The following is a 24,417-nucleotide window of genomic DNA, read 5'->3' on the forward strand; positions in this document are numbered from 1 at the left end:
TAAGAGGATAACACCAGAGCCTTGTCTCCCCTTCTACAGTCTTTCTTCTTAGCACACAGCTATTGTAAAAAAAATAAGTCTAAAATCTCCAAACGTTTGGTAAAAGTCAGAGGTTCCCATCTACAAATAGTGTATTTAATATTTTATGCCAAAAAATTTCTGGACAAGTTTACTCCCTGAAGGACTACTATTTACAATTATTGCAATTTGGGAAAAAATGTTAGCACCTTTCTAACGCCAGAATTAATCACTCCCTCTTCTTTGTTTCCAACACACTTTATAAATTTTTTACAACTATTGTTTAACTTACACCAAGTAATATCTGTTTATTGTAGAAAACCTAAAGTACAAAAATGCAAAAGAGGATTTAAATTCACTCAGAGTTATTACAATATTTTGATGTATTTTTCTGGGTTCTCTTTTTACACTGCACTCATTTCAAAATTCCAAACCATTTATATATAACGGAGATTGATTACAGAATCAACCCCTTACATTGTGGAAGAAATTTCCATTAATAGATGGAGTCTATCTCCCAATCCCTTGAATTTGGGCTGGCCTTGTAGCCTGACCAATAGAAGATAGCAGAAGTGACAGTGCATAGTTTCTAGCCTATGCCTCAAGAGGCTTGGAGCATCTTCTTCCTCTCTTACAACTCTGCTTCCACCATGAGTACAAATCTGAGCTAGCCTGCTGGAGAATGAGACCATAGGGATCAGCATGAATTATCCCCAACAACATGCTAGCTGACCACATATGCATGAGCAAACCCAGTAGAGATCCGCCACACTCTTTCCACATCAACCAGACTACACAAACCTACAGATCCATGTGCAGAATTAATTATTCATTGTTGCATGAAACCAAGTGTTGTGGTTGTCTGTTATACAACTTTATCGTGGTCATAGATAACTGGTGCAGTAGGTAATTCAATGTTGTACTTTAGGTTCTTAGAAGCTAACTCCACCTAATGAAAAATGGAGTTGTGAAGATATTGGGCAGCTAGCTAATGGGATCATGGAAAGGCCCAGAACCAAGCTTCCGAGAAAAATTTTCAAAACCACATAATGGAGCTGACCTGGTAATTTAACTGAATTTGGCCCTCTTCAAGCTCCAGATGCTATAATTTATGTTGTCTCCCAAACCTAAATGTTAATACAACCACACTGTCACCAGATGGATACCACTCTCATCAGAAACTCAACTTTGCTGCCACTGCTGCCTGTAAAAGCTAGAAACTTCTGCTTCTAGCCACCCTTGCTAGAAAATAGATGCCTTCATTATGCTCTTACCTAGAGAAATCTAGGAAGAATTTTCTTACAAAAATTAAATCTACCTGATTTTAAAAAAAAATGGGCAAAGGTCTTGAACAGACCCTTCACCAAAGAGGATATAAGGATGGCCAATAAGTACATGAAAATATGGTCAGCATCATCAACTGTTAGGGAAATTCCAAGCAGAACCATGACAAGATACCACTCATTAAAGATACCATCTATTAAAGTGAAAAAAATAGAAACTACTAACAATACCAAGTGCTGGTAAGGATGCAGAGCAACTGAAACTCTCATATATTGTTGATGGGAATGAAAATGGTACAACCACCCTGGAAAATAGTTTGATAGTTTCTCATAAAGTTAACCATACACTCACTATATGACACAGCAATCCTACTCCTGGAATTTACTCTAGAGAAATTAAAACTCGCATCTACATAAAAACTTGTAAATAAACATTTATAGACATACTAATTGCCCTCAAACTGGAAACAAGCCAAATTTACTTTGACGGGTGAATGGAAAAACAAACCTGGACATCCATATCATGGAACTTACTACTCAGCAATAAAAAAGAACAAACTATTGATGATGCAACAAGTTGGATGAATCACAAAGACATTATATTGAGCAAAAGAAGCCAGTCTCAAAAGGTTAAATACTGTACAATTCAATTTCTATGAAATTCTTAAACAGACAAGACTACAGTGATGGAGAACAGATCAGTGGTTGCCAGTAGGGGCAGGTTAGGAATGATAAAGCAATCATTCAAGATAGTTTTTTGGGGACACTGAAACTGTTCTGTATTCCGATTGTGGCAGTGGCTATACACATTTATACATGTATTAAAATCCATAGAATTATACTCCAAAAGAAAAAAAAACATTTTTTTTTGCTATCCCTTATATTAATACGGACTACTCAATACTCCAAACATCTCATCCACTGTAGCTTCTAGGGGAAACGTTACTTCATTTCCAAAAAAGAGAAACTATAATTCAACAATATGAAGTGGCTACCAAGGTTCTCAGCAATTCATGATTGCCCAACCCCAAAGATGCTATCACAGTTTACATGGAAAATGGTCTTATTTTAAGTCATTGTCTCAGAAATTAGACAAACATACTTATTTTATTTGTCTCTAAACTTTCAAATAAAGTTATTTGTCTCTAAACTTTCAAATAAAGTCCTTGGGTGCTCTCCCTCATTGGCTTTTAGAGCCAAAGAGATGACTGTGAAATTTGAATAAGGTTGTTGAACAGTGCAAAGAAGCAGCTTGGAATTAGGAAAGAGGAGAAGGAGAGGAGTAGGAACAAAGAAGACCTACTGGAAAAGGATGGGCAAGGGGCTGATGACCGTAGGAAGGGTCTATATGACAGATGAGATTTTGTCTTGATTGTAACAGGGACTTCATAACAGGAAATTAAATGATGTTGTTAATTATTATTAAATGATGTTATTAATGCTTAAGGAAGAGGAAAGCATGGATTAAAACAAGGTTAACCCATCACCCAGGAAAGTAGTTCGAAGGTCCAGTGTATTAGACTGTTTTCACATTGCTATGAGGTTTGACTCAGTTCCACATGGCTGGGGAGGCCTCAGGAAACTAACAATCATGGTGGAAGGCAAAGGGGAAGCAAGGACCTTCTTTGCATGGTGGCAGGAAAGAGAAAAGCGAAGGAGGAACTTCCACACACTTATAAAACCATCAGGTCTCTTGAAAACTCACATGAGAACAGCATGGGGGAAATCACCCCCATGATCCAACCACCTCTCTCCATGTAATACCCATGGATATTACAGGCCTCTCCCTCCCTCGACACGTGGGGATTACAAATCAAGATGAGATGTAAATGGAGACACAGAGCCAAACCATATCACCCAGCATGAGAGACAAGGGCCGTGCTCGGTGGAACAGAGAGAAAAGGCTAAATAGGAACATTGCCTAGAACAAGAGACAAGTCTTGGGGGTCATTTCAATACAGAATATAAATGCCGAGGAACAATAAGAAATGTGTTCAAGATTCCAAGATTACGAAAATGGTTATCACAGAAGAAAACAAGAAGGTTTAGAGAAAGAACGGTTGTGGTTTGTATTTTCATGTATTTACTTTTCCTTTGTTGGGGGAAAGGGTTGGTAATTATTTTAAATATTTAGAGTTTGAAGTGATGGTGGAATCAACAAGTAGAAACATTTTGTTTGTAAATAGAAATATGGAACTAGGGTTCAACTGGGGAGAGAAATAACAATTTTTCCCTCTAAAGGATAGAAATGATAGTTGAAATAAACTAAGACATGATATAAGCCAAACAAACAAAATTGAGAAAACTCATTTCTTCCATTTAACTAAAACATTTTGACAAACATGAATATCTGATTTAATCTACAAATTCCTACCATGAAAGCACATTATGAACATCTGTTTTAGTGTCACTTCATTTTAAAGGAACCTTTATATTTGTCTTCCAAAATATATTTAATTAGTGAATATCATACAAAATAATGGCATCAATTTTTGTCAATCAAGAGAAATACTTGTTAAAATCAAACTCATAGGGAACAAGATCAGTATATTCAAGGAATGCAGTATAAACCAGGCACGTTCTGCTCCTCTTTGCAAAGCACCTTCCGCTACCATAATTTGTTCACTAGAGATGTTAACGTAATTGCTGAGGATGCTTGCCAGTGGTATTTTTTCCAATGGTATTTATTATAAAACAATCTTGGCAAGTGAAAGAAAACAGCACACACTGCTAATATTTTGGTAGATTTGTGTGTTTATTCTAGCACTGTTAATAAGAGAGAAGTAAGCAACCAATGAACACAGAAGAATGCTGCTGATGTAAATGAATATGTACTCAAAGCTTAGCTCTTCCCCCCCTTCTGACAGGGGGAATGACAAGGAGTACTTTCATCTTGGATTTCTCCTAGCCTCCCACATTAACAAATGCAGCACTCAAAGACATGCTATTGATGCCCCAAGGCGGCAATAAGGACAGACAAAGCAATAGCCTGCCAGAGAGCTTCCCATGTAATGGAAAAAAAAAAGGGCAGGCAAATCCAAATTACAGAGAAAGAGAATCCAGCTGAAGGGCCAATAAAGTCAGTTGGTTGCTAATGAGGTCACTGTTATAAGGTGGCTTTCTTCAGTCCCTCAGCACAGCCTTCAGTATTGCATCTTATCAACACGCATATGGCCATGCTACCAGGCAGACAGGACAGGAGAATGTGGGCTGATTGGGTGAAAAGCATCACCAATAAAAGAAACAGTGTATTTTACTAACATAGATAAACAGTGACACTTGGTGTTCAAATGATGTTTTGTGTATTCTTCCAAGTATCCCATTCTAATCATGCAAAATCAGACAAACTGAAATCGAGGGACATTCTACAAAATACCTGACCAATACTTTTCAAAAGTGGCAAGCTCATGAAAAATAAATAAAGACAGATTGGAGGAGACCAAGAAGCCTTGCCAGCCTGGTGTAATGTGAGATTCTGCACCAATCAGGTCCTGGAGCAGGAAAGGGACATTAGTGGAAAAACTGATAAAAATCCAAGTAAGTTCTATATTTCAGTTAAAAGTATTTCAAAGTTACAGTTAGACAGGAAAAATAAGTTCTGATGTTCTATTGTACAGTAGGGTAACTACAGCTAATAACAATAAAGTGTACATTTCAAGATAGCTAGAAGGTATAGAATTTATCTCCACAAATAATAAATGTCTACAGTGGTAGACACAGTAATTACCCTGATTTGATAATTATACAATGTATACATGCATTGAAATATCACACTGTACCCCATAAATATGTACAACTGTCATGTATCAATTATAAGTTTTTTTAAGTATTAATTAAAAACATTACCAAGATTGCCCCAGTAATAATCCTGTTGCCAAAGTTTGTTTCTTAGTTGCCATGAATGTAGAGGATAAACTACATTGTATCATAATTCTTCAACTACTACGTATTTTCCCTACAGTTTAAAAAACCTAAAGTTGCATGTTGCAATTGCTCTTTACATTTACTACAGTATATTGTTGCCTTTCCTCTTGCCCCTGAAGCATTATAAAATTGATGTACACCTTCCTATGACATTTGAGGATGAATTAAAGTAATAAACAGTAAACACTTCTACATGACCCCTTACAGCTTGTGTACCCTCAACCAATTCATTTCACAATCTCCTACAAAGTACATACTGTTATACTCCCCTTAAACAACTGAGAAAACTGAAATTCACACCTAATAAATAGAGGCACTGAGATTTGATCCTTGGCTTCTCTAAGATCATATTGTCCTTCAGTTACGTTTTTGAGTAGCTAAGATTGTGGGTGACTGATTCTAAATGCTACTTCCCATGAGCCTGTGCTAAAGTTTTTGAGTTCTGCTCCAACTGTGCTGGGCAGTTCTGTGCAAGCTTGGACTGACGTTGTGTGCTGCTAGTGGTTCATCTCTAGTGCACACCTCATCATATGTAAGAAGCATGAGGTAGTTAAAACCCCAGAAGCAATCTTAAAAAATGGAATATGGAAACCAACAGAGACATTCTCCAGCTTCCCATCCTTTAGCTCGTGGCAGATTAAAGAAGACCACAAATTCTTTGTCACTTCTTCCATCAAGGGGTAGACTCTTTTTCCCTTGCCCTAGAATCTGGGCTGGCCCTGTGACTCACTCTGATCAAATACCATTAGACCAACATGCAGTGAAGAAGCCCAAACTAGTCAGTTGGAGAGAGAAGGGCCACATGGAGGATCACTGAGGCACCACACATGTAAATGAAGACACCTTGAACTTTCCAGACATCCCAGACACCAGCTGGAAGCAGCCAAGTGAGCAAGCCCAGCCAATGCCATGCAGAGCCAAAGAACTACCCAGCTGAGCTGTGATCTAATTCCTGACCCACAGAATCATGCCACTAAGTTTGGGGGTGGTTTGTTATGCAGCAGTAGAGAACTAAAACATGGGTAGATCATCTCGAGAGACTTTCTACACACTTTCCAGCAGTCCTGGTGGAACTTGAATCATCCCTTTTTCCACAATTACAACTTCCAAGATACAGCTTTACTTACCCTCCTTCCCCATTTCATTATCCCTTTTTCTTTACTACTCCTTCCTGAGAGCACCTCCCAAATAAACTGCTTTCACCCAGGTCCTGCCTTTGGGAAAACTCAGACTAAGAAACAGAGCTTTTGCCACTCTTATCTTTTCTTCACAAAGTTTTCAAAACTTGTATTTTCATAAAAATAATGTATCCACATTGCTCCAATTATATATGGTAATAGCCAACCTTTCATTTTTTATTATAAAGCAGTTATTAAGTTAAAAGTTATATGTATGTACATATAGACAGAGAAATTATACTAATAGATTGTGATCTAAAACTCTGTAAGAAGTCTTTTTAAATAAAAAGAAAAAATCAACTTTCTGCATTGTAAAAATATTGCATAGAAATATTTAATTAATTAATTGGAAGGAATCTTTGCAAATATATTGTTAATTTCCTTCTTGATCATTCAACTTTCTTTTCTTTTTTTTTTTCCATAAGACAGAGTCACACTCTGTTGCCCAGGCTGGAGTGCAATGGCACGATCATGGTTCACTGCAACCTTGAACTCCTGGGCCTATGCCATCCTCTTGCCTCAGCCTCCCAAGTAGCTGGGACTATAAGCACCCACCACCACACCTGGTTAATTTTTAAAAATCCTTTGTAGATATGCGATCTCACTATGTTGCCCAGGCTGGTCTCAAACTTCTGGCCTCAAGTGATCTTCCTGCCTCAGCCTGCTTTCAAGGGGATTACAGGTGTGAGTCACTGCACCTGGCCCAATCATTCAACTTTCTTATTCAATGAACTTTATAAAAAATAACTTTATTTTTAGATTGGTTTTAGATTCAGTCAATGAACATTTATATAAGCAACATCTACTATATCTTTATATAAATTAGAAATGATAACCTCATAAGGAGAGTAAAATACACAGTAAGATTTTAAACATTTTCTGTAAAAAAGGCTATTTCTTGATGAGGAAAGGCAAACTAGACAATCTAGATCCATTGACTCTCCTGCATCCAGCTCTCCCCAGGGAGCACCAAAACAGAGTATCTCAAAGAAAAGGAACTATTTCACATTTTTTAAACTTGTAACTCTGAATAACTAATTTCAGCTAAAGAACCCTGAACAAAAACCTAAATATTTGATCACTTCCATAACACTACCTGTCTTTCACCATACACTTTCAGCTACATGAGAAAAAGTAATATATTTACAATTCAATCATAAATTAGAAGATTAAAATATTGTCATTGCAGCAGAACAACAATATATTTGCTGAGCTCATACCTTGGAGTGTCTGGAGCTCGTCTGGGATTCATATCACACTTTGTGACCTTCAAGCCTGTGGATAATCTTATCACCTTTCATGTTTACTTTCTCAGCATTTTGACACATTCTGACAATATCATTTATTGACAATATATTAAAACATTAGAAGCCAGATTGAACACACCTCCTTGAGGACTTGCTGAAATATCTAGAGTAACACTCTGATATGATATGAAAACTGTACCTGTCTTTGAGCTCTCTTATAAATCATGAAATGAAGAAACCTGTCTCATTGCATCAGCAGCGGGAATCTAGAGACCGTTAGTACTAATCCTAGGTTCTTTAACTTTTAGGTTTAGGGGTACATGTGCAAGTTTGTTACATAGGTAAACTTGTGTCACAGGGGTTTAGCTATACAGATTATTTCATCACCCAGGTATTAAGCCTAATACTCATTAGTTATTTTTCCCGATCCTCTCCCACCAACCTCTGGTAGGCCCCAGTGTCTGTTGTTCCCTTCTTTGTGTCCATTGAGTTCCCATAATTTGGCTCCCACTTATAAGTGAGAACATGGTGGTATTTGGTTTCCTGTTCCTGCATGAGTTTGCTAAGGATAATGGTCTCCAGCTCTATCCATGTTCCTGCAAAGGACATGATCTCATTCTCTTTTATGGCTGCATAGTATTCCATGGTGTGTATGTACCACATTTTCTTTATCCAGTCTATCATTGACAGTCGTTTAGGTTGATTCCATGTCTTTGCTATTGTGAATGGTGCTGCAATGAACAGGCATGTGCATGTATCTTTATAACAGAAAGACTTATACTCCTTTGGGTATATACCGAGTAATGGGATTGCTGGGGTTCGATGGTAGTTCTTTCTTTAGGTCTTTGAATCACCCTACTGTCTTCCACAGTGGTTCAACTAATTTACACTCCCACCAGCAGTGTATAAGCATTCCTTTTTCTCCACAACCTCACCAGCATCTGTTATTTTTTTACTTTTTAATAGTAGCCATTCTGACTAGTATGAGATGGTATCTCATTGTGGTTTTGATTTGCATTTGTCTAATCATCAGTGATGTTGAGCTTTTTTTCATAGGATTGTTGGCCACATTTATGCCTTCTTTAGAAAAGTGTCGGTTCACATCCTTTGCCCACTTTTTAACAGCCTTGCTTTTTATCTTGTAAATGTGTTTAAGTTCCTTATAGATGCTGGATATTAGAACTTTGTCAGATGCATAGATTGCAAAAATTTTCTCCTATAGGCTGTTTACTGTGTTGATAGTTTCTTTTGCTGTGCAGCTCATTAGTTTAATTAGATCCCATTTGTCAATTTTTGCTTTTGTTGCAATTGGTTTTGTCTTTGTCATGAAATCTTTGCCCATGCCTATGTCCTGAATGGTATTGCCTCAGTTGTCCTCCACAGTTTTTACAGTTTTCGGTTTTACAATTAAGTCTTTAATCCATCTCAAGTTAATTTTTGTATATGGTGAAAGGAAAGGGTCCAGTTGCAATCTTCTGCATATGACTAGCCAGTTATCCCAGCACCATTTACTGAATAGGGAATCCTTCAACACACCCAACAAAAACAAGCAATGGGTAAAGGATTCCCTGCCTAAACCTAGTTTCTATAAGTGGTTTGCAAAATGTCTTTGGGGGCAAGAGTTTAACTTTCATTTAAAATATTTTCCAGTTGTAGTTGGATATATTCACAATTCTCATCTGCCAGAAAGAAAATATGACCCAAACTTTTGTGTTGATGCTCAGAAAGCAAGCTAGGCCAACCTGTACTTCCTTAGCAACAATAATAATTCAGTATTAGTGATTTTCTGGAAAACCAGAGGGGCAGAATTTGTCTGTAACATGATGAAAGTTTCAGGGAGACTGGTTGTGAACACAGTTCCATGGAGAACTTTTATGTCTATTATAATCTAAAGGCAGAACCATGAAGGTCTCTGTTTGTGGGTGATAGCTAGGCATAGACTGGGGGTGTCATAGATGGAATTTAAGCATGACATGGATGTTTGGAATAGACAGAAGACCTTCAAGGACTTTTTCTTCCTAATATTCTATTTGCTCATAGAATGCTAAAATCAGTCTAGAAATGCTAACAGAGGTCACGTTTAGATATTGAGCAAAAAGAGAATCTGATTGTAGATAGGATTGCCTTAACTTAGTGCTGCTGCCTTTTTACCCTGGAAAGATGTTGATGAGATGGGCCTTGAAAAGCAGTCAACTTGGTCTCATATAATCACTGTAGTATGTGGAAATAAAAACACACCTGGCTTGAAATAAGAAGCCCACCGCCATTTACCAGTTAAAGAACAGGGCTCAACAGGGAACTTCTCAGTTTCCAACATTCTAAATATTCTACTAAAAAGTGTCTAAATGCAATGAAGTTACCATGTACTGGAATGAAGGCAGCCCCTTGGCCTGTTGGCATGTCTTGGGTTACACCAAATCCATAATACAAGTCTGACAAATTCCTGTGTTCCAAGTCACTAGGCCAAAATGCCTGGAGTGACAGCCTGCTGTCACTCCAATGCCTACCATGAAAACTATACCTTATTTAATAGCTTGCAAAATAAAGTTCCACTTGCCTCCTGCTGTTGTCTGATGCAGCTGGGCTTACTCACTGAGTTGTTGATCGCCTACGCCCTCTTCGGCTGCCATGGTGGAAAGACCAAAGTTTCTGGCACACATAGTAGGTGCATGATAAGTATTTTCGACTAAAGTAATTATTTAGCTTAAGTCCTACCTTTGTTGCTTCCTAGAGTGTGTGACCACATCTCTAATGTTATTTAGCCTTGCACTCCTATGCATCTTTTAGTACTTCCTATGTGCTGGGCACTTTCCAGGTAATTATGACATGAAATCCTCACAAAAACTCTTTGAGGTAGGCACTTTCATCATCCTCATTTGATAGATGAAGAAACTAAGGCAAAAAAAGGGGCTTAATAATTTGTTTAATGTCACAGAACAGAGCTGGGATTTAAACCTAGGCAATCTGGTTCAGAGTCTAGCTGAACTGATTCACTTCATTTTCTGTGCAGCTAAATCTGCCTACCTCTGAATCTGAGTCTCAGTGTCCTCACCCATAAAATGAAGGTTGATACTATCACCCCACAGAGTTGTTCTAAGAACACTAAACTGGCGTGCATTCTACAAATACTAATTGTTATTTTGTTTGTCATCATCATCATCACCCATCAACGATTATTTGACTGAAATAAGTGAACAAGAAATCTCCTGGAGGTTCTAATTTGAGCAGAATTATACTCTGCTCAGAAAGTCTGCTGGCCCAGTCCAGGATTTCCCTGCACAAAATTACTGGCTATATCAAAGCCCTTGTTATATTAAACGCTGAGGCAGCATGGCTATTGTTGCCTAAGGCTTCTCTTTCCCCTACTCCATCTACATCTGGGCCTCAAAGTACCAGCTTGCCCAATTGTTTCTCAAACCCCTGAGAGATGAAGTTATGAGCAATACAAGCTGAGCACTGATCCAATGCTTATTGACACTTCAGCTCCTATAGGTGGTATTAATTCACCTGTTTCCATCAGCTGTCCACTTCTACAGAAATGAAAACATGTTATTTTCTTGGTCCATCAAGCCACGTAATTCAATTCACTTCCAATTTCTCCAAAGATGTGGAGAGCTTCTTAGGCTCAGCATTCTCCTCTTGGATCCATCAGCATATCATTCAATGGGTGGTTTCTAGAATTGCTGTTACTTCTAATGGCTCCTGAAAATCTTTGGCTTTTTAAAAGTTCAGGTGAGATAAGACCAGGTAATTTTTCAAGATTGTAAGTAGTTTTTAAAATCTCTGCCTCTTCTGAAAAAGCAATCTTTTAATAGCTTCTCTGTGCTTGCTTTCAAAGTGCAATAATCAGGACATCAAATTTCCACAGTAACCAATCTCAGAAAATCCCACGGCTGGCTACTGACTCCTCTGTTCAATCTCCCAGAGCCGTTACTACCTCCCTCGTTTCATGATGAATACATGAAGCTTCAGTTGACTATATAACTACTCTTCTACATTTATATTTATGTTTTATTGAAAACAAGATGTGGCAACAATACATTTTCTGAAAATTATAAATATCATTTTTTAGGTAAAATTCACAGACCATATAATTCACCCTTTTAAAGTATACAATTCAATGATTTTTAAAATATATTCACAAGATTGTGCAACCATCACCTGTATCTAATTCCAGAACATTTTCATTACCCTAAGAAGAAACCTTGTACCCGTTAGCTGTCACTCCACATCCCTCCCTACCAGCCTCTGACAACAAGTAATCTTTTTGTCTCTATGGATTTGCCTATTCTAGACTTTTCATATAAATAGAATTATACAATATGTGGACCTTTGTGACTAGCTTCTTTCACTTAGCATAATGCTTTCAAAATTCATCCAAGGCATAGCATTCATCAGTACTTCATTCCTTTTTATTGTTGAGTAATTTTTCATTAATCACATTTTGTTTAACCATTCATCTATCCGTTGATGAATATTTAATTGTTTCTACCATTTGGCTATTATGAATACTGCTGCTATAACATTCATATAAATGTTTTGGTGTGGATATACATCTTCATTTCTCTTAGGTATATACCCAGAAGTAGAATTGCTGAGCTCTGGAGTAACTGTTTTATTTTTGAGGAATTGCCAAACTGTTTCCCAAAGCTGCTGCGTCATGTTACATTCTCACCAGCAGTGTGTGAGTTCCGATTTTTCCACATCTTGTCAACACTTGTTATTATCTATCTTTTTTTATTATAGCCATCTTAGTGGGTATAAATGATATCTCATTGTGGTTTTGATTCACGTTTCCCTAATAGCTAATGAAAACATCGTTCTTTACCAGATAACAACTAATTTCATTTTTTCCACACATTACATTCCAAGGGTTTTTCTGCCATGTCGTAACATAGTTACAATCACAGTCTCACTCTCTTTATCTAAGTAATGGCTCAGAGAGGATGCAGTAAATTTTAGAACAAGATGTCACGCCCCAAAGGCATGCCTCTGGGAATCTGGGAGAACTGCTATCTGCATGCAGACTCCCTCAGTCATTGACTAGATTTTGATATGAAACACACTTTCTCTTTTTCAAGCACCAGATTGGAAGAATGTGAATCTCACTATGAAAACGTGAGCTGCTGTTTCTGCAAATCCTGAATGTGTCATGACATGTACCAGAGTCAAGCTCATTTATTTGGAGGCACCTGGCTGAGCCATAAAGTACAAATGGAGCCTTCTCAGGTAGATATGGGACCAAGTTATCAAAAGTAAAGTGAGAAGGAGCGGAAACAAAATCTATGTGGGGTATATTTACATTAAATGGTAAAATCCGTATCATTAAGCCCAAAGTCCAGGGAGACTTATTCTTCATCATCTTCCCACTCCCATAATTCATTCTAGTTGGATTTCTCTAAATTCTTGAAGCATGCTATGTTACCTCTTCAGTACATGCCATTCCTTCTCACAGGAGCACTGTGCCCTTTCCTTTTGTTTAGCAAATGCCTCCTCATCCAATGTTTCAGATGAGACATCCCAGACCTGTTTATGCCTTGTATCAGTTTCCTATCACTGCTCGAAATTACCACAAATTTTGTAGCATAAAACAACAGACATATTCTCTTAGTCCTCAAGGTCAGAAGTCTCACTGAGCTAGGATCAAGATGTCAGTAGAGCTATACTCCTGAAGGTTCTAAGAATCCATTTCTTTGCCTTTTCCAGCTTCTAGGGGCTGCTACAGCCAAGGGCTGTGGCCGCTTCCTCCGTCTTCAAAGCCAGAAGTGTAGCATCTTCAAAATCTCTCTCATTGCTCTACCCCTCCCTCCCTTCGTCTCTCCCTCTTTCTCTCTCTCTGCCTACTTTCATCCTCATATCTCCTTATCTGACTCTGACCTTCCTGCTTCCCTCTTATAAGGATCCTTGTGATGACATCGGCCCCACCCAGACAATCCAGGATAATCTCGTATCTGCAAAATCCTCTTTTGCCATGTAAAGTGGCATATTCACAGGTTCTAGAGATTAGGACATGAACATATTTGGGGGACATTGTTCTGTCTACCACAGTCCTCTCGTCAAAATGCAATTAACACTCCGAAAAAACTGTAGAGATTAATTGATTTGAAGTTACTGCTTTCATAAACTGGAAGCACCTTGCAGAGCCATACCTATTTGCTCCACCTACATTCCTAGTGTCCATTGCATAGCTGGCATGCGATAAATATTTGATGACTATCTGTGTGAGTGGCCAGCTTGGCTTTGCTGGACTAGAGTTCCTGGGGGAAGGCAGGCTGAGATGATGTTGTAAAAGGCATTGAAATGACTAGCTAAGTAGTTTGGATTTTATTCTGTACACTCTGAGACCCGTCAAAGGTTTTCAATCAGGGGTTAACATGATTACAATTGCATCTTTTGAGGATAAGGCCAAGATGGCAACAGGGAGAAACTGAAGACAGGGTGACCAAGAAGGGGGTCACAGCAAATGAGAACCCAAACTAGGCAGTGACATTGTGAATGAACAGCTGGAGAGAGATGTAAGAACTCAGACACATTCCACTTCAAATCCTTTCTAGAGTGGAGCAAATGGGAAGTACACACTACAGGGTTTGAAAACTTATGGAAGAAGAAAGGAGGAAACAAAAAAGGGAGGAGTAAAGGCATTCAGGCCTGGTAAACCTAGGCAAGCAGAAGAACAGTGATACCAACCAAAATAAAGAATACATAAAATGAAACGTGTTCAGAGGAAATGGGAGGTGATTTGTTCTGTTTCAAACATGTAGAATTTGAGTCCATTGGGCATCCATGAGCAGATATCTAGGAAGAAATAAAAAAATATATATTGGGAGCTCAACTACAAGATTCCAGCTAGGCACAGAGTGAGGAGTCTCCCCCAGAGGGATGATGGTTGAGGTCACAAAAGTGAATGAGAAAATCAAGGGACAATGACCTGAAGGAAAAACACCGAACTGTAGGGTTGGCCAAAGATAATCCCAGAGTCAGAGGAGTGGGAAGAAAGGTAAGGAGGAAACTAAGATTCTCTGTGTGTGATGGGGATAGGAGGAGCAGGGAAGGGACATGGTACTCTCAGTTTTGCCCAGAAGTCTAGCCAAAGGGGTCTAAGAAGATTCTTGGAACTTAGGGAACTTTGAGAGAATGGTTTCAGTAAGTAATCAGGATAAAAAGTGATTGCCAAGTTTTAAGGTGCTCACCAGAGAATAAAAGTAATCGTGGTCACTTACTTTTTCCAGAAGCTTGGCAGTTTATGTAGTCAAGAAGGATTTCAGGGTGGTTCTGCCCTTGGCTCTTAGCCTGAGTTTGAGTGGCTTAAGCTTTACAGTACCTCTCTTCAACTGTAAAATAAGCAATTTGGAGCTAGATGCTACCCAAGGTTCTTTCTGAGTCTAAACTTTGCTCTTTCCAACCCTCAAATCTCAAAATGTTGGTGAAAACTCAATTCTAAGTCATCTGAGAAGCTATCTTCACAGTATTCTCCATTAAAATTAAAAATTGCCTTCGGAAGGAATTCTAGCAGAGAGATAGCCTGAGAGAGAGTGTATGTGTGAAAGTTGAATAACTCTTTTTCCTAACTTAAAAAAACCTTAAGGCATTATACTGATTTCAGACAAAAATCCTTATAAAACACTTTTTGTCAATTTCTTTTTGAAGCTATCTTATTCTAATTACTTTCTCTTTGGTGACATGAGTGAGCCTCTATTTTTAAACACAATATTTCTCTCTGCTGCATTTTAAAATTTAATTCCAGTTTCCATCATTATATATTTACCATTCACTTCTTCCCTATAGATATATTTAGACATCCCATATTTTTTTTCATACGCTCAATACCTATGGAAAGTCATTTTTTTTGAATTCCAAAGCCTTGGTTGACATATACTAGGTAAGAAGAAGAAAATGACAAAGAGTAAAGCCACAAGCATGAGAGAAAATGGTACTGAAAAGCAAAACCTAGAATTCAGTTTCTTGTATACAGGGCATCTCAACCTCAGCACTATTGACATTTTATGTAAGATAAGTATTTGTTTGTGGGGGCTGTTGTGTGTGTTGTGGGATGTTTACCAGTACCCTTGGCCTATACCCACTAGACGCCAGTAGCACACTCCTGCCCCAGCTCTGGCAATCAAAAATGCTGCCAGGCATTGCCAAATGTACACTGTGGTACAAACTTTCTCCTGGTTGAGAACCACTGGTCTTTATGATGATCTTTCTAAAACCCCCAGAGTACAGGGGCCAGATTTTAAGAATTCAAAGATGAGTAACAGTTCTGCTTTCAAGGAGTTCAACAGTGCAAGAAAAAATTTGCTAAAACAGAGAAGTGGGAAATATAAAAGTATTATGTTTATATGCCAACTCCCAATTGTTTATAGGATGCATGCTTGGCATGATTTCCCCATGCCCACCTCCTCTGAGGATCTGTCCTCCACTTGTTTTGTGCTTCTAACCCATGCTCCCCCAGACACCAGTTTACCTCTAAAACATATCTGATCATGTTACACCTCATGCTTAAAAATCACCAATTTCTCCCACTCTCTACAGCAGAGTTTCTCAGTCTTGACACTCCTAACATTGACTGCCAGATGATTATTCCTTGTGGGGCTGTGCACTGCAGGGTATTTAAAAGCATCCCTGACCTCCCACTAGATGCCAGTAGGAACTCCCCTGTGGTAGACAGAATAATATACCACCAAAAATGCCCACACCCCAATCCCTAAAACATGTGAATATATCATAGTAAAGGGGACTTAGGGTTTCAGGTGGAATTAAAGGTCACTAATCAGCTGACATTAAAATAATGAGATTAGCCTGGATTATCCAGGTGAGCCCAATGTAATCACAAGAGTCCTGAAAAGAGAGAGAGAAATGACCTCACAAGAAGAGTCGATGAGATGCAACTTGGCTGGCTTTGAAAATGAAGGAAGGGGGCCACTGGAAAAGGAACCACAACAGATCCTAGAGCCTTCAGAAGGAACACAGTCAGGCCAACACCTTGAAGTTAGCCCAGTGAAACCTGTGGGATTTCTGAGATCCAGAACTCTAAGACAATAAATTTGTGTTGCTTTAAGCCACTAAGTTTGTGGTCATTACAGCCGTGATAGGAAATTAATACACCACCACTTCCAGTTGTGACATCCTAAAATGTCTTCAGACACTGCCAAATGTCCCCTGGGGACAAAGTCACCTCCAGGTTAAGAATCACTGCTCTACACAACAGAGAGTCCAAACTCCTGAGATGAGCACAGTGAGAGGCTTCCTAATTACCACTATCCTACCTGTTGAACACTATTATCCTGCACACAGCAAGATACATCCTCTTCTCCAGGCACACCAAACTTCACTTGGGCAACACTCGATCTGCCTTCACTCTCTGCAGTTGTGATGCCCAGGGGCTCCTTGGAGAGTAATGTGCTTTGACCAGTCTCTCATTTTTATCCATACCCATAATTATCCCCCCAGTAGAGGCTGGGTGTGGTGGCTCATGCCTGTAATCCTAGCACTTTGGGAGGGTGAGGCGGGCAGATGGCTTGAGGCCAGGAGTTCAAGACGAGCCTGGCCAACATGGTGAAACCCAGTATCTACTAGTGCATGCCTGTAGTCCCAGCTACTGGGGAGGCTGAGGCAGGAGAATCGCTTGAACATGGGAGGTTGCATTGAGCCGAGATCGTGCCACTGCACTCTAGCCTGGGTGACAGGGCGAGACTCTATCTCAAAAAAAAAAAAAAATTATCCCAACAGGTCTGATTTCTGACTTTATTCGGTCAGGCTTTTATTACATGAAAAGCCATGTGGTTGCTACATATATCAAACTGCAGGTGACCTAACCTGCTCCTCCAAACAAATTATTGTGCTTAGGGCCCTCTAAGTCTTCTTTTTTTGGGAGCTGTAGCATCACCAGCACCTCTGTGCCTTTGCCTGTCCACTCTTTTCTGCCATCACTTTCCTTCTTCTCCTTAGAAATGGCAGTCATCTTTGAAGATCAAGTATAAATGTTCTCTGGACAGTGAAGCCTTCCAAGGACCCCCAAAGCACAGTGAATCATCACCCGCCCCTCTGTTCCCTCATTGTGCTGATCTTCTGTATTCCCCTATCAGTTAACTCACCTGTCCCCTGATTAGACTGCGAGCTCTTTAGCCTCTCTGCATTCCTAGTACCTACAGAAATGCTTATGCTCAAGAAATGCTTGTGCCATGAATGAAGAAAAGTATAGATGCCAGTGATATATAGAAATCATTTTAATTATGGGTTGCAAAAGTTGGCAAACTCCAGGTTAGCTATGGACATAATCCCAGCTCTGATCCACAAGAATTAGGAGAAGCTCAGGATTGAAATGAGACTTTATTCCTTTGCCTGTGATCAGAGTCGGGGCAGAGCTAGGCTGCTAAGAACACAAGTTGAGAAACATGTTCCAACTGTGTTACCGCGTACCATTTACCCTTTGTCTCCTCCATGTTTCTACTCAATAGATGATCTACCCAGAATGTCCAGGAATCAGATTTTGTTAAAGCAATCCTGAAACAGGTAGTGAGGAAATACTAACAAGACCGTAGCAGACTTTGCCTAACACTTTCCAGGTTTAGGCCATAAAATGGTCATTTGTAAGCTTTGAATGAGCACAAGTAACAAAGCTGCAGGTATTTATGAGAGTCTTGGGAGCAGGGGCTGTCGTATGAACAATTTAGGTTAAAAGCAGACAACATTCTGAAAAAACAAAGTGAGAAATGGATGAGATCCATCAATGGCTAAACCTGAAGGTGAATTCTTAGGATTTCATATGGATTCAATGGAAGATAAATAGAAAATTTGAACAAACTGTAAGGGGTACATGACTCCAGAGGGATCCTCGTGGTTTTGGAATCAAACGAAGGCCCCAGGCAAACTTTAGGCCAGCTGTAAACACTTCTGTGGGCACTCTCTTGATGGCCAGCATGAGGTACTATGTTCAACCTCACTAACGCAGCAGTTCTCAATTAGGGCGATTTTGATCCCCAGAGGATATTCAGCAGTGTCTAGAGACATTGTTTGTTGTCACACTGGTCTGGAGGAGTGCTACTTGCATCTAGTGGGAAGAGGCCAGGGATGCTGCTAAATACCCTGCAATACGCAGGACAGCTCTGTAGCAAAGAATCATTGAGCTTCAAACGTCAATAGTGCCAAGGCTGAGAAACCCTGAGCCAGAGCAACCAGAAAAGTTCAAGAACCAAATCTCTATGAACCAGATATTCCCTCCAGGGCGTCTAAGCAGCCTTGCAAGATGCTCATTGACTAACGTTTTGATGTCATTAGTAAAGACTCTCCTTTAAGGACCAAAGACCCAGCTTGCCTGCAAGTGAAAAGGACAGGCAGTGCCCAATAGGATACATTTTCTTGGTTTTTGAGAGGGTTCCAGGGCGTTAAACCTTTGAAAGGTAATTCAGGCCATTAAATTAGAGATCCAGGGGTTATGTTAGGATATCTTGGCCTTTATTAAACAAAACCAGGGTTGGAGCTACATGCTAGAGTTCTATCCAATCACTCCATGTCTGCCTCAAGCATAAAGGAATTTCCAACACACACACACACACACACACATATTCTATGAGAAAATTTTGGCCTTTTGCTAGATGGCTACATCCTTAGTTTTAACCACCACGAAATGGTGAAAATCATGGTAGATGAATTTTGTGCAGACTGCCCACTGTATGGAATAGAAGCCACCCAGTATCGCTGCAGTTCAGATCCTTGTCCATTGATTATGAGATGCTAATGGATAAGAAGATAATTTGCAACAAGTGAAATCATCTACAGCCATATGCCTTTTGGTCATAACAGTAATGAGCAGCATCTGTATACTATATTCCAAGTATGTATATGGTTGCTAAGAAAAGCAGAAATGTTCTTAATGATGCAATTAGTTTTAAGCACGAATGTTAGCTAGCTAATCCAAAATGCTGGCTTGCGTTTGTATTTCTCTTTCTCTCAACTCATACAGATTAATCTGATAATGTGTGCTTCTGAAATACAATGAGAATCCAGCCCCTCCTAAAGACCAAGAGAAATTCAACATTTCAATTTTTGATGCTCTTTCTAATCTTGAGTTCCCTGGTTTGGAGGTAACATCTTGCCCTCTGCTTCGACTTTCCTTTCTACTGCCTATCTTTCTCAAGAAAACGGGCAAAAGACTTAGCAATATTTGTTACTTTTTTGTAATCTGCACCCCCAACACCTAACAGCCTGTTACTTTGACACAGTAACTAACATTAATAATATGTGATGCCGATAATTCTGATAAATGATGCTTATTTTTCTAAGGCAGTTTACTAAAGCCAAAGTCTAACAGTTATCTCACATTAACACAGCTGAGTATGATCTCAGATGCTATTTTCAAACAGTTTTTCTTAGTTGTGTATTTAGCCTAAATCTCCAGCAATTACATGGTATTTCATTTCTGTAATGCTAACTGTACTTTAAAATATTAAATTACAACTGATGGAATCTCCCTTCCCTTATGGAAACAGATCCAAGGCAAACCTATAGAGTTTGTGGACTGAAGCGGACAGGGGCTGTTCATTTTTAAAACAATTGCTATTCTCTGAAAATGTGTTATTTTCAAAGCGCCCATCAGTGACAGTTTCCCAATAGGTCAATTCACTATTTTTCTTAACTGGACAGCAAACATTTTAAGGGTATCAGATAGCTCCGAGTCCCCTATGTATTGTTGATTCTTCACTAAACTACTAATTGTTCTAAATGTTCTAAATGGAATTCAGGCATCAGCATATTTCCATGATCTTTCACAGCCCTACACAGAGATTTTCTTCTTCTCCTAGGTTAAACTAATACTCAGTACCATAGATTTCTGAAATTGCCCCTTTAGGGAAAGAAAAGGTGAAAACTGGAGAATTCTTGTCCCCCCTGCCACCCAAACACACACACACACACACACACACACACACACACACACACACTCATACTATAGTCAATGACACCCTCCAAAATGTTTCTGAATTCTCTACAGAACAAGATGGCAGACATATTTCAAAATAGATTTCATCCAATCGTTACAAACAGCTTAGCAATAGATATTTGAGTTGGAAAAAATAACAACATTAGGTGAAGGGATAAGGTGACCCTTTGAAATTGCCTGCAGCACGAACAGAAAACCAGAACACCATCTCTTTCTCCAGCTCCCACGACTGCTCCAAAGTAGAGCCAACAAGTCCTGCAAGACACACACGCGGGTGGCCACTAGGGACGTCCCATTTCCAGGCACCATTTAGCAAGTAGAAGAGGAAAACCCACACCACGGAAACCCCTTAGTGGGTGCCTCGCTCTGTAAATGTAATGGAATTAAAGGCGGTCTCCTGAAACTGCCTGGGGGCCTCCTCCCTGGGCCGTGGGACGCGCAGCGCTGGTCCCTACCTCGGATTTCCACACGACATAGGGATGCCCGCGACTGTCGGGTGGGGACTGGAACTTCCTCTGCTGGAGCCACTTCCTAGGAGAAGCGAAGATGCCATTGGGGCCTCCCCCGGATGAACAGAGGATGCTGGAAGCGCTTCGGCTACTGGCTGGCCCGGCCAGGACAGAAGGCAGGTCCCAGGCCATGCTCTTCTTGAGGCCGCCGCGACCCAGGGGAACCTCATAGTCAAAGTGAAAGCTGCCGGATGGTGACTTCTCCTGCGGGGTGCTGGGTGTGGAGAAGGACGAGCAAAGGGGTCCAGGAGAAGGTAGCCGGGTGGCCCTGGGGGGCGGACCCCGGGGAGAGGACGCCAAGCGAGGGCCGAGACCCTCGGCTGGGAGTGATGGGGAGTAGAGGCGGCCCGCCGTGGCTCCCCGCGCACTGCCCTCCGCGCCCGCCTCGCCACCCCCGCAGCCGCCGATCAGGGCCGGGTCCAGGCTGCGGGTCTGGCGCAGCTTCCTCTTGGAGAAGCCCTTGGCCGAGGCCGCGCTACTTGAAGCGGGCGAGGAACAAGAGAAGACGCTGTGGAGCAGGCTCTGCGCGGACATCTCGGCGGGGCTGCACCTGAGGACCACCTCCTCCTCCCTCCCTGGACGCTGGTGGCTTTGGGTCGGGAACGGAAAGGGACTCAGGCAAAGGTGCCAGGCGGGGCTGGCCCGGGGTTTGCCCAGGGCGGTGGAGAGCAAAACCCAGCTCACGCGCCGCCGGTGCGCTCCAACTGCCCCGGCGGCGGCAGGAGCAGCAGATCCATCACCAGCCTTCTAGGAAAATGGGTCTGGGGACCTCCGGCAGCCGCTAGAACCTTCCTCCGGAGCCCAAGACGCGAAGAGGGTCAGGAAGAGGAGGAGGAAGGTCAGGCGCTCGTTGGGTTCCCAGCTCCAGCCTGCCAGCGCCACTCCCCCTTCCTAGCTGAGGCGGGAGACGCAGCGCTCCTGCTCGCTGGCTCCGGACGGCCTCTAAGACTCCAGCAAGCTCCTCCTTGCGGCCCGAGGACAGTCCCGAGGGCCAGGGAGGAGGCTGCCTGGGCGTGCGCCCAGGGCGCGTCCACCGCGCTCCCGGCGCCGCGAGAACTTCCTCCCGCTCCTGAGCCGGGCGCCTGAGCTGCGCCTCCCTGCACTCTCTCCTTGCCCCGGCGCCCGAGGTTGCGCGCCTGGCCTCCGCTGGGCTGCTGCGCCCACTCTTCCGACTAGAGAGGCTCAAGGGTGGTTCCAAGCTCAAGGTTCCCGCGGGGTCTCTGTCTTGCTGCGGTGTGGGGACACCGAGCGTGCTGCGCCCGGGACCTCCAAAGGCTGCGTGCCCACGGTGGGATAGAATTCCCGGCTGCGCTCTGCGCTCTCCGTGGAGGAGGGAGCTCAGGAGACAGCCCCAAGGCCGGGTGTGCGTGTTCCGCCGGAGAGGAACACGATATTCGCAGCCCAGCCTTGGGCCCAGGGCAGACGCGGAGATGTCCCCGCACGCTCGCTCTAGAGGCAGCGGGAAGGGGGCGGCCAGGACGAGTAGAGCTGGAGGAATGCCGGGGCTGGAGCTGGGGCGGAGCCAGGAGCAGGAGAAAGCAGAACGTGAAGAGTTTTCCAGGCGCCAAACCTGCAAGCGGCGAGGAGAGAAGGCAGCTCGCCACTGATACCGGGTCTCCTGGGGAGAAAGTCGTGAGGACGGAAGTGCGGACCTTCTCCCCCGTCTCCCCACCCCCAGATCAAGGGTCGCGCCAGCTCCACTCACGTTTCTGGAAAGGAAGGGAAGTGTCAGATTGCACCCCACCCACTGGTGTCAGATGGGCAGCCGGGGACGATTGCTCTGAAGTTGGAGTTAAATCTCCTGCCTTTTCTCCCCGAGCCCCCCCCACCCCCCACCCCGCCCCGTCCCGGCTGTTTTTGTTTTTAAGAAGGAAGGATAGATAGGAGACTGTCTAAAAGCAGTGGCTGCCGATGAATGAGCTGGAGATGGAGACCTACTAAGAAAGTGGAGGGGGAGGAGCCTTTGCCGTGGAAGGGGTCCTGAGCACGTGCGGAAACGTGCTCTAGGAGGAGGGGTGAGTGAGGCCGGGTAGGGGGCAGGCGCCGGGCGCAGCTTCAGCCCAGAGGCTGCAGAGATTGGCGCTCACAAAGCGATCTGTCTCCGCGTCCCACTCTGGGACGCCTCCGGTCTCAGCGCAGTGGCCACAGTCCTGGGAAGCTGGAGAACGCTGGTGAAATCAATCCTCCCGGCAAGGAGATGAGTCTGAAAGCAGCTTCTCCCGCTGTCGGACCCCTGGAATCTATAAAGCGCAAAGCCTCGCCCTCCTCTTGGAGGGCTTTTTGTTGTAACAGTTAAGCTTTGCAATGCAACTTAGAACCATCTCAGCAGGGAGCAGACAGAATGTTGGAAATGTCTACTTTGTGTTTGTGTCCTCTTTTATCACTTGGGGATGAAGATCATTTTATATAAATGTAAAGGTGACTTTCCTTTACCATTTCTTTTATTTTGGAGAAAAAATACAATGAAATGATAAATACAGATGTTGGACACGAACATTCATCTTGCATATCTACCAGAATTGTCCAAGTTTGATTTTGGAAGACTTCCTTTATTCCCTATGACATTTTCAGGGGAAAGGTTAATTTACTTTGACTCTTTGAAAAGCGTGTTCGGTGTTCCTAGGTGTTCAGCTGTTTTGGAGGAGGTATGTCGTTAAATCTAATTAGGAGAATTCGATGTCTCCACAAAGGGCGTTGGGCTCCCAGGTCTTCACTGTACTTGTTTTTTGTAAACGCAGCCGGACAGACTGCACCCTTAGAGATTTTTTTTTCCGGTAGGTTTAATGAGCTATCTGCTGTCTGAAGACAGTGCGATTCTAGTTTCCCATCCCCCATCGCTGTCCATCTCTTCTCACCCTGAGCCTCTTAAGTATTTTCAGCGGCTGTCAATCAGGTGTGCTGCTGAGAGGCACAGTGTTTAAAAAGAGCTCTTGCTCCCCTGCCTAACTACACCCAGGCCAAGTTACATTTGGGGGCTTGTTGGCATTGGCTTTCTTCCTTCCTCATACAAGTCACATTAGAAGTAAAAGTGGGTGGGTCTTGTCTGCCCTTTCTTTAGTAACAAAACTGTGTAACTTATCACTGGTAATGGAAACACTTAATGTCTCTACCACTGGGATACCAATGCATGGTTATGCCTCATTGCATGGTTATGCCTCAGTGGAGTTTGGCATTCGGGGTAGATGGTTAACAGAGTCACTTCACAGAATCACTTATAACTCAAGGGGGGTGAGCAACTTGATGATTGTACTTGATGATTTATATATTTCTCTAACCCCATATGATAACGATGGGGTAGCAAATGCACCCCCGCCATGA

The 24,417-nt window shown here is 41.9% G+C and overlaps 1 protein-coding gene across 1 annotated transcript in view; it reads right to left on the bottom strand.

Moving 5' to 3' along the window:
- The window catches only part of ARHGAP6 (Rho GTPase activating protein 6), a 529,902-nt gene extending 507,177 nt beyond the window's left edge, over window positions 1–22,725 (bottom strand). Inside the window, exon 1 of the mRNA XM_003261011.3 lies at window positions 21,046–22,725. Coding sequence (XP_003261059.1) covers window positions 21,046–21,633 — 588 coding nt within the window. The 5' untranslated portion in view covers window positions 21,634–22,725. The remainder of the gene's footprint in view (window positions 1–21,045) is intronic.
- Window positions 22,726–24,417: the final 1,692 nt, after the last annotated feature.

The sequence above is a fragment of the Nomascus leucogenys genome, chromosome X (assembly GCF_006542625.1).
Source record: "Nomascus leucogenys isolate Asia chromosome X, Asia_NLE_v1, whole genome shotgun sequence".
Taxonomy (NCBI): domain Eukaryota; kingdom Metazoa; phylum Chordata; class Mammalia; order Primates; family Hylobatidae; genus Nomascus; species Nomascus leucogenys.